Source organism: Eubalaena glacialis, chromosome 1 (assembly GCF_028564815.1).
Source record: "Eubalaena glacialis isolate mEubGla1 chromosome 1, mEubGla1.1.hap2.+ XY, whole genome shotgun sequence".
NCBI lineage: Eukaryota > Metazoa > Chordata > Mammalia > Artiodactyla > Balaenidae > Eubalaena > Eubalaena glacialis.
Window position 1 is genome coordinate 233733547 of NC_083716.1, and position 15693 is coordinate 233749239.

The window sequence follows — 15693 nt, forward strand, 5'->3', positions numbered from 1 at the left end:
AGTTTGAGAAGGATGGGCGTTAGCTCTTCTCTAAATGTTTGATAGAATTCTCCTGTGGAGCCATCTGGTCCTTTTGTTTGTTGGAAGATTTTTAATCACTGTTTCAATTTCATTACTTGTGATTGGTCTGTTCATATTTTCTACTTCTTCCTGGTTCAGTCTTGGAAGGTTATACCTTTCTAAGAATTTGTCCATTTCTTCCATGTTGTCCATTTTATTGGCATAGTGTTGCTTGTAGTAATGTCTCATGATTCTTTGTATTTCTTCAGTGTCAGTTGTTACTTCTTTTTCATCTCTAATTCTGTTGATTTGAGTCTTCTTCCTTTTTTTCTTGATGAGCCTGGCTAAAGGTTTATCAATTTTGTTTATTTTCTTAAAGAACCAGCTTTTAGTTTTATTGATCTTTGCTATTGTTTCCTTCATTTCTTTTTTATTTATTTCTGATCTGATCTTTATGGTTTCTTTCCTTCTGCTACTTTGGGGTTTTTTTGTTCTTCTTTCTCTAATTGCTTTAGGTGTAAGGTTAGGTTGTTTATCTGAGATTTTTCTTGTTTCTTGAGGTAGGATTGTATTGCTATAAACTCCCTCTTAGAACTGCTTTTGCTGCATCCCATAGGTTTTGCGTCGTCATGTTTTCATTGTCATTTGTTTCTAGGTATTTTTTGTTTTCCTCTTTGATTTCTTCAGTGATCTCTTGGTTATTTAGTAGCGTATTGTTTAGCCTCCATGTGTTTGTATTTTTTACAGTTTTTTTTCTGTAACTGATATCTAGTCTCATAGAGTTGTGGTCTGAAAATATACTTGATATGACATCAATTTTCTTAAATTTACCAAGGCTTGATTTGTGACCCAAGATATGATCTATCCTGGAGAATGTTCCATGCATACTTAAGAAGAAAGTGTATTCTGTTGTTTTTGGGTAGAATGTCCTATAAATATCAGTTAAGTCCATCTTATTTAATGTGTCATTTAAAGCTTGTGTTTCCTTATTTATTTTCATTTTGGATGATCTGTCCATTGGTGAAAATGGGGTGTCAAAGTCCCCCACTATTACTGTGTTACTGTCAATTTCCCCTTTTATGGCTGTTAGCATTTGCCTTATGTATTGAGGTGCTCCTATGTTGGGTGCATAAATATTTACAATTGTTATATCTTCTTCTTGGGTTGATCCTTTGATCATTATGTAGTGTCCTTCTTTGTCTCTTGTAATAGTCTTTATTTTAAAGTCTATTTTGTCTGATATGAGAATTGCTACTCCAGCTTTCTTTTGATTTCCATTTGCATGGAATATCTCTTTCCATCCCCTCACTTTCTGTCTGTATGTGTCCCTAGGTCTGAAGTGGATCTCTTGTAGACAGCATAAATATGGCTCTTGTTTTTGTATCCATTCAGCCAGTCTATGTCTTTTGGTTGGAGCATTTAATTCATTTACATTTAAGGTAATTATTGATTTGTATGTTCCTATTACCATTTTCTTAATTGTTTTGGGTTTGTTTTTGTAGGTCTTTTCCTTCTCTTGTTTTTCCTGTCTAGAGAAATTCCTTTAGCATTTGTTGTAAAGCTGGTTTGATGGTGCTGAATTCTCTTAACTTTTGCTTGTCTGTAAAGGTTTTAATTTCTCTGTTGAATCTGAATGAGATCCTTGCTGGGTAGAGTAATCTTGGTTGTAGGTTCTTCCCTTTCCTCACTTTAAATATGTCCTGCCACTCCCTTCTGGCTTGCAGAGTTTCTGCTGAAAGATCAGCTGTTAACCTTATGGGGATTCCCTTGTATGTTATTTGTTGCTTTTCCCTTGCTGCTTTTAATATTTTTTCTTTGTATTTAATTTTTGATGGTTTGATTAATATATGTCTCGGCATGTTTCTCTTTGGGTTTATCCTGTATGGGACTCTCTGCGCTTCCTGGACTTGGGTGGCTATTTCCTTTCCCATGTTAGGCAAGTTTTCAACTACAATCTCTTCAAATATTTTCTCAGACCCTTTCTTTTTCTCTTCTTCTTCTGGGACCCCTGTAATTCGAATGTTGGTGCATTTAATGTTGTCCCAGATGTCTCTGAGACTGTCCTCAATTCTTTTCATTCTTTTTTCTTTATTGTGCTCCCTGGCAGTTATTCCCACCATTTTATCTTCCAGGTCACTTATCCGTTCCTTGCCTCAGTTATTCTGCTATTGATTCCTTCTAGAGTATTTTTAATTTCAGTTATTGTGTTGTTCATCACTGTTTGTTTTCTCTTTAGTTCTTCTGGATCCTTGTTAAATGTTTCTTGTATTTTCTCCATTCTGTTTCCGAGATTTTGGATTATATTTACTCTCATTACTCTAAATTCTTTTTCAGGTAGGTTACCTATCTTGTCCTCATTTATTTGGTCTTGTAGGTTTTTACCTTTCTCCTTCGTCTGTAACATATTTTTTGTCATTTCTTTTTTTTTTGTTGGGTGGGGCTGTATTCCTTTCTTACTGGTTGTTTGGCCTGAGGCATCCAGCACTGGATTTTGCAGGCAGTTGGATAAAGCCGGGTTTTGGTGCTGAGATTAGGACCTCCGGGAAGCCTCCCTCCGATTAATATTCTCTGGGGTCTGAGGTTCTCTGTTAGTACAGCGATTTGGACTCGGAGCTCCCACCACAGGAGTTCAGGCCCGACCTCCGGCCTGGGAACCAAGATCCCACAAGCTGCTTGGCACAGCAAAACAAAAAAAACCCAACAAACAAACAAACAAAAGGAGCAGTACAATATCAAAGAATAAAATTAGAAAGATAAAATATATATTAGGAAAAATAAAAATATAATTGAGACAACTGGTTGCTGGGGGTTCCTCCCGTCCCCTTAGGTGTCCGTGGTCCCCCACCGGTGCCTGGTAGGTGCCCTAGCTGTGCGGAGACATGAATTCCACATCCTCCTAGTCTGCCATCTTGACTCCCCAAGTGGCTTTTTTGAATGCAGAGTTTCCAACCCTTGTTCTCCCATCCCATCTTGTCCAGATGTCTGCAACACTCAAGCAAGAAAAAAAGAGAAACCACGTACAAACAAATAGAAATTAGAACTGAAATATAATGAGTTACAAAGGAGTTCAAAAAACAATTATAGAACATGCTAAGCCGATCAGCAGAGTGAGACAGACACTAATGAGGTTCTCGAATTTCAGAGTTTGATTTTTCTCTCTCTCTCTCTCTCTCTTTCTCTCTCTCTCTCTCTCTCTTTCTCTCCCCATGGGGCTCACCATAGTAAAGGATGCTTCTGGGCATGCTTGTCAGTGGTTATTTGGCTAGGAAGAGCCGCACAGAAGTAGTAGTTTTATCTGAGAGAATAAATAAAATACCATGAGGTAGTTTCTTCCTATTTCCATTTGCTTATCCTTTTACATTTGAGCAAAGCTTCCCAAACCATGATCTGAAAGTGCCCTTCCCGGGGGAAGCATCTTCCTGCTTAGAACAGTGTAGGCACCTGTAGTCACCCGACAGCTGTTGGGAGTCACATGGGAAATTTGTTGTAAGCACCACTGCATTTGAGAGTGGAGGAATCTCATACGCACCAGGGACACAGGAGACTGGGATGACCCAGCACCATCCCAACCTGGGTGTCCAGTGGGAACGTTCCTAACACACTCGCCCTGAAATGTGACCCAATCACTAAAAAGAGTAGCAGCTGAGGGCTGGTGTTAGCACCCTAAATTTTTACTAAATCACCATAAAGAGGTGGGAAAGGCCTGGATGGAACCCATTGCCCCCAATGAGCACGTTGTCTGGATTATGTTCCAGTGCAGTAGTTGTCAAAGATGATTTAGTTGTGGAATCTTCACTTTAAACATTTTACATGTAAGATTTTGTGGGTGTATGTGTGTGTGTGCGCGTGTGTGTGCATATGTCTATATGTGTATGTTATGTATCTGTATATGTGTATGCACATGTATGTATATGTATACATTTATGCGTGTAGGACCAGGGTGAAGTGCAGCTGCTGGTGAGTGCAGGAGGCCAAGGGGTGCCCCCCTCCACCTCCCTGCAGAGTCCCCAACACCCCATGGCATGCTCTCCCAGGGGTTGTGTGTGGCAGGGGTGGTGGTGGCTGTGATGCTCTATGCTTTCCCTTGAAGATCTACTGATTTGGCCCCAGGGATGACGTGTGGGCCCCATGCATTGGAGATGCTGAGATATTACTATCTAAGGGGAAAGTATCCTCTTTTCCCATTGTACTAGCTTTTGAATTCTCATCTGTGTGAGTAGTATGGAGCTGTTTCTTTGTTTCAGTGTTGCTAGAACATCTCTGAAAAAGCCATAAAGGCTTGTCTGCCACACTTGATTAACTAAAGGGTCTTCCTGTTCTGTACGCTGTCTCTGTGCCTTTCCTGGTGACTCTGTGTTCTTTCTTTCTTTCTGTTTACAAGCTGATGTTTGGGGCCTGTTCAACCTCTTCCACAAATTAGCTGCCCTCACCCAAATAGGAGACCGTTCTCGCCCTGGCCTTATTTGCATATCTACAGGAGGAAGTGTCACGAGAACAAGCAGTGAAAGATAAGAGCAGAGCAGACTTCCAGCTGTCCTCCGGTGTGTGCCTGGCAGGCTCTGCAAAGGGGGTTGAGGCTGCAGGGGATGGGGATGTGGGAGTTAGGCTGGGGTCTGGGATGGTTCCCTGCTTCCCGGGACATCTCCAGGAGGTGAGGTGGTACTAGACTACGGATTCATCCTGGTCATCTCTGAGATAAGCCAATTGTGGTGTCAGTTCAGGCTCTAAAGACAGGAAGGGGAGTGGAAAGACGGGAATTAAAGGGATCAGAGGAAGAGAGGAAATTTTCCTATGAGAAATGAAGAGACATGTGGAAGTGAAATTACCCAAAACATTCTCCAAAACTTTCTTTTAACATTCATTGTTTCAAAAGGCTTTAAAAATTGTAAAATTAACTACATAAAATTGTAAAACTTATACACAGCTGAAAAGAAAATAAATCAATAAACACTGTTAAAAATAAATAACTCCAAAATATATTGTAGTATTTTTCAAAGTCTTATGAATAAATAAGCAAAAGATGATTTTAAAAATGTGAGACAAAGACATGAAAAGAAATTCACGGGAAAAGAAACACAAATAGTGAAACATATGAGAACACATTCAACCTTTCTCATAAAGAAAGGCAAATTAAAGCAAGCCATCATTTTTCTTTCATCTCTCAGATTTGCAAAAGATTAAAATGTCTGATAACAGCCAGTTGGCAGGGTGTGGGGAAATAGACACTTTCATATCCGGTTAGCAGGAGACACAATGTGAGAACTTCATTGGAAGGCAATCAGCTCGGTGCTTTGTGACCACCTAGAGGGGTGGGATAGGGAGGGTGGGAGGGAGGGAGATGCAAGAGGGAAGAGATATGGGAACATATGTATATGTATAACTGATTCATTTTGTTATAAAGCAGAAACTAACACACCATTGTAAAGCAATGATACTCCAATAAAGATGTTAAAAAAAAAAAAATATATATATATATAAAGTGCCTGCGTCCTTCAGCCCAGCTGTTCTCCTTCTAGTGATTTATCCACAATCTCTAACAAATGTCAGCACGTGTAGTGTTCAGTGTGTTTCAGACACTCTTCTAAATGCTTAATCTACACAACAGGTAGATGTTGTGTTATCATTCTCCCGTTTTTACTGGTGGGGAAACTAAAACTCTGGATTCACCAGTGTACACAAGAGGTAGGAACAGAGATGTTCACTGCAGCATTATTTATAATAGTAAAAAGCCCAAAATAACTACCTGTCCATCATCGTGGTCTAAAATGAACAATGGCATGGCCACATGGTAGAACATGACTTAGGCAGATTGCTAATTTTTTTTGATGAAAAACAGCAAATTTCAAAACAACGTATATAGTATGATGTTATTTGCATTTAAAAGATATGCATATATAAGTTTGTGTGTATGTTTAAACATTTTGGAATGATTTACAAGAAGGAGTAGGAACTCTAAGGAACTCACAGGAGCCGGGGAAGGAGACATTTATTTTTCATTTTATATCTTTCCGTGTGGTCTTAAATTTTTTAAACTAGTGTATAATTTTAAAATCTAGTTAAACAATAACATAAATGTTTAGGGCCGGGCACATAGGAGGGGTTAAATGAGTGAAACTTTTGTACTGAATCATCTCCTTGATCACAGAAACAACATGAGCATCTGTGAGCTGGAGTGTGGCCCCTGCCTGGGGGTACAGCAGGGGCGGGCAAGTTTTCAAGGTCTGTGAGAATCCCAAGTAGGGGAAATGGGGGCAGGGAGGTTACGGTGGGTGAGAGAACAGACCAGCCATTTCAACTGAGAGTGTAAGACCCAAGTAGCGTTCTCCCAAACTCCTTATGCCTGTGGGCTCAGCAGCCGAGCCAGTGGACCTCTGTGGCCATCTGCTACCACCAGGCTGTCTGTGGGCTCGGTCCCCCACCTGGACCACCCACCAATGGGCCCCTTTCCCAAGGTGGTCAGACTTGACAACTCCCACTTCCTCTCAAAGCTTTTAGGAGAATAAAAAGTAGCTCTTCTTCCTTCTCACATTGGAGACCTCTGGACCAGAGGAATGTTGAGCTTTTGGAAAGAAAAGAGAATCCGAAATTCCTTGCACTTCTGCGTTAGAAGCAACCCTAAGGCTCACCCACCTGCTGCTGGGAAAATCTGGGTCTCTGAAGGGATGGTGGCTGGCCTTTGGGAGAATGAACCCATGGGGCAAAGTCTCCAGGAGAGGCAGCCACAGGGGGTAGGGGAGCTCCGTCCAAAGCTGACTGAGCTTTGCCTTGGCCAGTGCCGCCCCTCTGTGGCAGTGCCCACCACCCATTCGGCATGTTCCCACCGTGCTCAGCCCCACTGGAGTCCCATTTCTTCTTGAAACACCCCTTCTGGCTCCATTCATTTGGCCAACATGACAGCCCAGAGGTTTAGGAAGCCCTTTCAGATGGCGAACTCCTCTAAATCAGACCACACAGCTGTCAAGTGCCAACGTAAATCACGTCCCAAAGATCCCACCCGCCTTTTCCTGAGGCTCCTTGAGTGCTGCGGGGGTGGGGAGTGGACAAGCAACCCTGACTTTGCCCAGGATTGCTTGATGTCCAGAAAAAGGAATGCATAGGTTCTAATTCAGCATTTGGTCTATTTCAGGTACCGGAATTGCGTTTACACTTACAGGATTCTGCCCAATGAAGATGATAAATTCACTGTTCAGGTAAGTCTTTTATAAACCTCGAAATCTGACCCTGACTGGAACCTACATTGGCAGAGAAGGAGTGAAAAAGAGGAAGAAGGGAAGAAAGCAGGTGCCCCAAGCCGCCTAGACATGGGGGTTTGTCTTTCTCCTAGAAGAACCTGGGTGGCGTTGTTTAGTGGGTAGACTGTGACCCTGCAAAGGGACCTGCCCTGGGACATGATGGAGCAGGCATGGCAGACGTTATCTGTGTTCATGGGTGTGAAGGGGAAATAACAGAAAGAAGGATACTCAGAGACCAAGGACAAGTGACTGTGGCTTGTTGGTTGTTTTTTCAGTGCATTCAAATGCGTGACAGTAAGTGGGCCAGGAAGGAGAGAAGGGAGGGAACTTGGGGGAGAACAGATCGTATGAGGGGCTAGAAGACTGCCCTAAGGATTAGCATGAGATAATATCTTTCAATTTGTAGAGATCTGTTCCGTCAAAGGCTGATGCTCATGGCATCTGATTTCACCATGTAAAGTCCAAACGTGTAAAGCTTGAATTAAAGGTTAAAGAGCGAATTCCCTGGCAGCCCAGTGGTTAGGACTCGGCACTTTCACTGCCGTGGCCCCGGGGTTCGATCCCTCTTCAGGGAACTAAGATCCCACAAGCAGTGTAACGTGGCCAAAAAAGAAAGAAAAAAAAAGGTTAAAGAAAGCCATACTAGGTGCGCCAAGTCTGGGAAGACCACCTTCCATACAGTCTGCGTGACAAACACCATGGGTGTTGTGTGACCACAATGCATGACAACCAAGTGATGTGGAGGCCAGGGAAGCTATTTGTAATCTGGCTGCACCAAGAGAGCAGGGGGTGGGCAGAAAAAAGGGGGTGATGCTCTCGGTGTCACACTCAGCTCTTGGGCCCTTCGTGAGAGGCACCCACAGGCATAGTGCCCCACCCACGTGCCAAGCAGAGCAGCCAGGATAGAGAAGGGTTGGTACACCATGTCATGGAGAAGCAGCGACAGAGTCTGTGGGGTTTAGTTGAAAAGAAAGTAGAAGTGGAAGGGGCGAGGTGGCATGTAATCACTGATTCCGGAGGTGAAGGGAACGATGCATTTTGTGCAGAACTAGGATGCAGTGGTACAGACGGAGCTGGAATCAAGGGCAGGACAACAGGCAGGTCCCTGGGGCACAAGTCACTGGAAATGTGTCAAGAGGGAGTTGTGTTGAGTAGAAAGTTTCTGGGAGACTATTTATGGGGATCAAAGAAATCATTTCAATGAGCCACTTGGGACAGAGACAGAGACCTCAGGGCCATGCGTGAGCCAACCCAGGTGATCACGACGCTGCCTTCTCGGAGGCTGGGGCTGTGCTGCAGGGCTTCCCTGGGGATGCAAGTTTGGGCTCAAGCAGAATTGCTTCACGCCCTAGAGGTCAGGCTGAGCGCTGCTTCTGGCTTCTTCGTCCTTCCTGTACATACGTGCATCTGCACTGGTATCTAAAGAACATCCATTTGAATGTTTTTGGGTAGTCTAGGATGCCCCCATGTCTCAGCCTCGGCACCAGGGACAAATGTTGGTACCTTAATATTGGACGGTTCTTTCAAGACTTGACAACCACTCAACAATGGGATGGCTGCCTCTCCTATGGGCTCCTCACCTGTCAGGGATGAGGCCGCCTGAAGGGAGGCCTGCCTGGGGCAGGCAGTGGGGCTCAATGGCCTCGAATTTTTTCCAAGTCTAGGACTGCACGAACTTTCCCACAAAGGTTGGCGTCCTTGGTAGGTGGTTTGCTGAAAGGAGTCTAAACTCTCTTAAGTTAAAAGTTAGTTGGTGCTTTTGATCTTTTTTCCCCTTGTGGTTTTCTTCTATTCCTTCAAAGGGAAGAAGACTTTAAGTATGACTAGGCCTTAAGCTGGAAAAGACATAACTTTGTGGCTTCTATAGAGTTTGTACTCACGGCTTGTGTACGTCTAGACTGCGTCTAGGTCTATTCCCTCTGGCCTGTACCTCTTGCTGCTGTGGCATCGCACGTTCCTGGGAACGGCTGCCAGTTCTGCAGCAGCTGGGGGGGGCCTCATCAGGCTTTGGGGGTTGAAAAGAACAGAGACTTGCTTTGGCTAACTTATGCAAGGGGGGTGGGCGGCCCTGGTGGAGATGCTCGGCGCAAGGAGGGAGAAAGCTGGGGCCTGGGACCAGAAGGGTTGGGGCCCCTGAAGCCCAGGTGCTACCTGCCACGACGCAGCCCTTCTCAGTGGGTCTGCCCTTCCCCACCAACAGGCTCACTCCTGAGTTGCCAGTCCCAAGAGGGAATACGGTTGGCTCGGCCCCGTCAACCACTTACTCTGCAGGGGCCCTTTCAGGTCTGTGTATGAATCAGCTGTCTTGGAGCAGGGGCCCGCCCACGGCTCGGAGAAGGGGGTAGAGTTGTGGGGACAGAGCATGGTTACCTGAGGCCCACGCTCAGCCAGGGTGATGGGCAGGCAGGTTTCATAGAAGAGCTGGCACCCTGCTGGACGGGTCTGCCCCCGACCCCGGCACTGGGCCTGGGACCTCCTTGGTGGCCAACACCAGGTAACCAGGGGGCAGGGAGCTGGGGGACCTAGGCAGTTTTCACTCCTAAGGATACGCCTTCCTATAAAGATACAACACCTCACAAGATGATCAGAGTAGCTGTGCATCAAGGAGCAGGTTAAAGCACGCGCACTATTAGGCCAAGTCTCGGGCTTGTCGAGCTTCAGCAGTTACCAGTCGGGGTTTATTTTAAATCCAGTTCCTCTTTTCATGTTGAGGCAAAACCTCATACTCTTTTCTGAGCTTAGCCACAGTTTCTAAATAACTCACTCCTTACACCTGAATCTGTTTGGTGCTACCAGAATAGGAGGCTCCCCAAATAAGAATCTGGCCTGAAACGTTGCCAAGTGAAGCGGCAAAAGCTTTCATCTTATTCTAATTACCTTAGCTCTTCTCACTGGGGCCTCTGGCTTTTTGACAAAACCAAAGAGCCACTCGGTCTTCGTTCCTTGCAGAGCGACCTCATGAAGTCGGCCACGGGTTGTGGCCCGTGACAGTCCACGTGGCTCAGGAAGAGGAGCGATCCTGACGCTTGGTGACTTCATTCTCACTCCACGTTTCTCAGACTTACAAAAAATCAGAGATGGGAGGGAAGTGTGTAAGCTGTAACTTCATTCAACCCCGTGCTTTAAGCATGGACGTGGCTGAGCCCTGCAGAAGCGAGGCCTCAGGCCCAGTCTCCAGACCTGCCCAGCTAAGCCATCTTTCTTGGACCCCAGAAAGTGTGTCCAAACCCAGCTGGGTGTTGAATCCCTTAGAGAAGGACAGACTCTGCCCCAGGAGGACAGGGAGACAGGGAGAGGTAGCCTCTCAAAGGGAGAGCCCTCTTTTCCTGCCACCGTTGTAAATATTGATAACATTTGATCACACGTAACATTTGGCCTTTGGGCTAAATCAGTGAGGCACCTGGAACTCAAGCAGACCGCCCTGTTCCCAGCTGGTTCAAGTCAAGATTGTGCCAGCCGTGTGGCCTTGGGCGAGAGTGCGACTCCACTGGAAAGTGGGAATCACACACACGCCTCCCAGGGTGCGTGTAAAATCCCCAGCGCCGGGGAGTGGCCAGCGTTGGGGAGCTACCGGCATGGCCATTACCGTCTTCATTTGCTGTGAGAGGGAACAGACCTCCAACAAGACGATGGCGTCTGTGAACCAGCATAAGTCAGTTCTACCTCGTGCTCTGGTGAGGGAGGAGGGAAGAACGGCGGGAAATGGAATGGAAAGAGAAGGAGAAAGACAATGAAGAAAGAGGAAAGAAGGAAGGACCAAATGAAAGAGGGAAAAGGAGAGAAGGAAAGAGAAAGCTAAGAGAGAGGAAGAAAAAGTGAAGGAAGAACGAGGGAGGGGTAGAGGTGAGCGGGGGGGCAGTTCTGACAGAAGAAAAGATGGAAACAGGCGTGGGGCACAGAGGCAGCAGAGAAGGGGAGGGGAAGGGACACAGGTGGTGTTCTAGAAGGTTCTAGGCAGTGACTAGGGGTGGCAGGAAGGGGGCAGGTTTAGTGGCAATCAGGCTCCCTCAGCTCTGCTTCTTGGGCTGTGGATTTCCACAGTTTCCTCAGCAGCCCGTGGATTTGTTAAGTAGCTGTTCAACAGCCACCCTTGACCCTGAGAATCTTCCAGACTGGAGGCTGAGCTGCCGGTGCTGGGGGTGGGCAGGGCTCTGAGCGCTGCCCTGCGAGGCCAGAGGAAGGCAGGTGCGCCCAGCCCCTCAGCCTTGAGTTTCCCGCACCGAGAGTGTGGGTTTCTCATAAGGCCCAGACTCCCTCCCTGCTGTGGACCGGGAAGTGGCCCTCCCTGGAATGAACTGCGAGGCTCCCACTGCCTTTTGCAATGACCCTCCTCCCTGGGACATCAAGGCCAAGTTCAAGGCAGGACGTGCAGTCCTGATGGGCCAGCTTGAGCAGAAGTGAGGGGAGGGCCGAGGGCTCTCACGTAAACGGCCCGACGCCACAGTCCAAGTGGATGGGACCCTTCGGCTCCATTCCTACGACCCTTCAACCCTTGGTGTTTTTCTCACATCCTTCCTACCAAGAAGAATACAGCAGAAAATAAAAACTACCCCTGGCCCCCCATCACAGCGATATATTCACTGCAAACTCCCTGTCTTTTCTCAGCGTTGAGATTCTACGCAGGATATTGACTGTTGAAATCAAGACCGGAACACACACAGGTTTTAAGGCAAGTTTAGGTGAAGAGGGAATTTGAAACCATGAGCCTCATAGACTCTCGGTCTCCTTTCCCCATTTAGAAGAAAACCCCGGTGCTCTGAGCTGTTCGGGTGAGAGACTCCTGACTCAGTTCCTGCTCCCTGATGGTGGCTGTCACGTTGCTCTGGGCAGTGTGGCTTTTGGAGAGAGAAAACAAAACAACTTTCTAAAAGCCGTTCCGTCACAAGTGTCCAGGAGGGTTGACGGTTGAGCCATTGTTATTAAGCTCAGGAAGAGGGTGGCAGCTGTTATTGTTCTGAGTGGTCACCAAGTGAAGTAAAGATTCCGTCTGAGCCGCCGGGCGAAGGATGTGGCTCGAGAACACACTTCCTGACATTGCACGAGAGGGAGCAGGAGAGGCACAGGCGACAGAAGCCATACACGGCCGGGGCCGCCTCACAGGACTCTGCGGCCATGCTGAGGGCAGGGGGCCCGGCAGGCTCCACAGCGGCCAAGCAGTCCCTTTAGGCCATCGCTGCCACATTCTAGAAGCGTGCATTTTAATGTAATTTCGTCTCATTTCATTTTAGTTTAATCTGCTGTAGAACAAGGACAGGTCTGTTTTCCAAGCTTCTGAATATCTCAAAACATTTTCCAGTTGCTTTCAGATTGAAAAGGAAATTTGATGGAGATGAAATTCTTGGGGACCGAATTTCCTCTCAAAATTCTATAGAGGTGGTGTTCTACTGCCTTCAGAAATTTGCGAGTTACAAATAGCCCCAGATACAAAATCCAAGGTCAAGCTGGTACCAGTCCCATTATAGGGAACCAGGTGTTTTTCTTTTTTTGCGTTGAAGCTGGTGGGGATTCTTTACCACCCTTGTCATTTTCCTTTCATCAATAGTTCTGGGAATGTGTTCAGCCTGTTCGCTTTGCAAACCTGGGTCTTTCTTTGGCTCAGAAGACTTTTCTTCTGTTTGGTCTTTGAGTAAGTTTTGTGGGGTTTTTTGTTTTGTTTTGTTTTAATTTATTTATTTATTTGGCTGTGCTGGGTCTTAGTTGTGGCATGCGAGATCTTTAGTTGTGGTATGCGGGACGTAGTTCCCTGACCAGGGATTGAACCCGGGCCCCCTGCATTGGGAGCACAGAGTCTTAACCACTGGACCACCAGGGAAGTCCCTTGAGTAAGTTTTTATTCCAGCTCTTCTGGTTTCTATTTGCCCTCTCTGCCTCCAAATGACTGTCTTTACTCTTTCCCCCTCCCCCCTGGCCATCTTGTCCCTGCTTCTCATGCCCCAAGCCTTCTAGCTCACCTTGCCGCAGGACATGGGACCATTTCCTCTTTGTTGCCCAAAGCAGAGCCCACATGGAGACCAACACTAGCTGGGGTTGGTGGGTTTAGGTACAGGGATAATGTAATATAACGTAATTGATAGGAGTAGGATGCAATAGTAACCAATGAGATGTGAAGGGAAGTGTTCCACGGGGCTTCTGGTAAAGGTTTTTTTGTCTTAGAAGGAGACACAAGGATGAAATGGTCCCTTTTCTACCTTTGGAAGCTGTCGTAGGATGTGATAGCTGGAGCTGCTGCTGCTATCTTGCAACCAAGAGGGGAAGTAGCTGGAAAGTGAGGCCAATATGCAGAGGACAGAGCAGAAAGATGAAATGAACCTGGGTCCTCAATGATGCCATTGAATTAACCAAGCAGAATTAACCAGCCTGGTCATTGCCTGGCCTCTAGACTTCCTGTTTGTGAGATAATTAATTCCTTTTTGTTCAAGTAGTTGAATTGGGGTTCTCTGTTACCTGCAGCAAAAAGTACCTTAATATGCAAATGTTTGGCCTATCCTAGGGGAATTTCAAAAGAGAAAAAGAAAATTTTTAGCTGAACATCAAGTTTCACTGCACCAGAAGCTCATAATCCATGGTCTGACATTCATATCCCCGACTCTCCCCTCTCTTCAGCCGTGGCCTGCGCCGTGTTGCCAAGACCACTCCAATCCCGCTCAGACACTTGCAATGACTTGTCTCCATGCCCCACATCCTAGGGGTCGATATCCCTTTCTCCAGCTCTAACCAGAAAAAGCATGAAAACCAGTCAATATTTTAGCAACTACTTGCTTCTTGCAGAATGGTTTAGCGTCTTCTCTCAACTTTCCTCTCAAGATCAGGTTCTGGGTCTAACCTTAGTACATGTAAGAGGCTACTTAAAGCTACCCAACAGAAGAGAGTCTTTCCTCTAAGAAAATAATCCCAGAAATAAAGACACAGACGTAGAGAATGGACTTGAGGACACGGGGAGGGGGAAGGGTAAGCTGGGATGAAGTGAGAGAGAGGCATGGACTTATATATACTACCAAATGTAAAATAGATAGCTAGTGGGAAGCAGCTGCATAGCACAGGGAGATCAGCTCGGTGCTTTGTGACCACCTAGAGGGGTGGGATAGGGAGAGTTGGAGGGAGACGCAAGAGGGAGCGTATATAGGGATATGTGTATACATATAGTTGATTCACTTTGTTATACAGCAGAAACTAACCATTGTAAAGCAATTATACTCCAATAAAGATGTTAAAAAGAGAAGAAAAGAAAAGAATCCCTAATTACTCCATAAAAATATCTACCTGCTTCTTGCCGCCCACCTACGGCTCCCGAACCCCTTACCTTCCTTTATCTTCTTCACGGCACTTTTAAGTACCTGACTTTATATACTTATTAATTGATTTTTGTATTGCCAGTCTTAGAACTGTTCCTGGCATATAGTGGGCACTCAATAGATATTTACTGAATGAATTAATTCTGCTGCCACCCTTAAGAATGTAGAACGACTATGTGTTCCACTTAAAATTAGGACTTGATGTGCCCTTGCTGCTGTTATCATTCTTAACTGGGTCCACACTGTCCACCATATCTACTGACTTGGCACTTGTTTTTCATTCCTTGTCAATTGCCTCTGCATCCTGGGCAGGTTCTCTGTTCCACAGTCTTCGTTTTGCTGTCACTCCCTCCAAGGTGGATTTTAATGTCACCACGGAGTTTTCCATGTTGGTGCAAGCCTGCATTATTGGCTGAGCTCCCTCTTTAACTGGTGCTGTTGTCTGTTCATCTTTCCCATTTTCTTCTTGTGGGTTTTCACTTCTGGGTCAGAAAGGCCTTGCCTTTTCACATCCATGTGAGGACGTCAGATGCTTCCCAGGATGTTTTACTAGTTCCTGCAGCGGAGGATTGAGAGAAGCCTTCCTCTGGGTCTTATCCTCTCCAGCCCCCATTTCCTCATCTGAAATATGGAGATAACAACATTACTTATGTAGGGAGATTTCCAGGACCAGAGATGGTTTATGTGAAGCACACAGTGCCAGACACGTGCGTAACCCAATGAGTGATGGTTTTACGATAACTAGGAAGTGGGGAGAGAGGCATGGAGGCCAGTCAGCTAAGCAACACCCAGGCAAAGCTACGCAGGCAGAAGCCCAGGCCTGTGGACTGAGGACGCCAGGCTCAGGGGAGGGAGAAAGTGCTGAGACTTGGGGACACAAAAGATTCAGGAGTCCTGAGACAGGTACATGATAGTCCAGGAAGACTTGGAAAGAAGAATGAGTGGCCAGGAGTCCTGACTGGCCCCAGATCACGGCCCAGGAGTGGGGAGGGGATGGAGGTGCCAAGCTCGGGCCCCTCTGTCCTCTTTGTATGAGGACCCACTTGAGTCCTGTGTCTGCTCTTTGGGCCAATTGAAGAACTGGGAAAGACAGATGCAGGAGCTCAGGGCAGGGCCTGGTCCCTGGGGTCCCTCTGGGCAGCAGTGAGAGAGAACTTGAGGATACCAGA

General features: G+C 46.2%; 1 protein-coding gene across 1 annotated transcript in view; it reads left to right on the forward strand.

The window, feature by feature from the left end:
* The window catches only part of INPP5D (inositol polyphosphate-5-phosphatase D), a 133334-nt gene that overhangs the window by 14772 nt on the left and 102869 nt on the right, over positions 1 to 15693 (forward strand). Inside the window, exon 3 of the mRNA XM_061205985.1 lies at positions 7127 to 7190. Within this exon, the coding sequence (XP_061061968.1) occupies positions 7127 to 7190 (64 nt within the window). The remainder of the gene's footprint in view (positions 1 to 7126; positions 7191 to 15693) is intronic.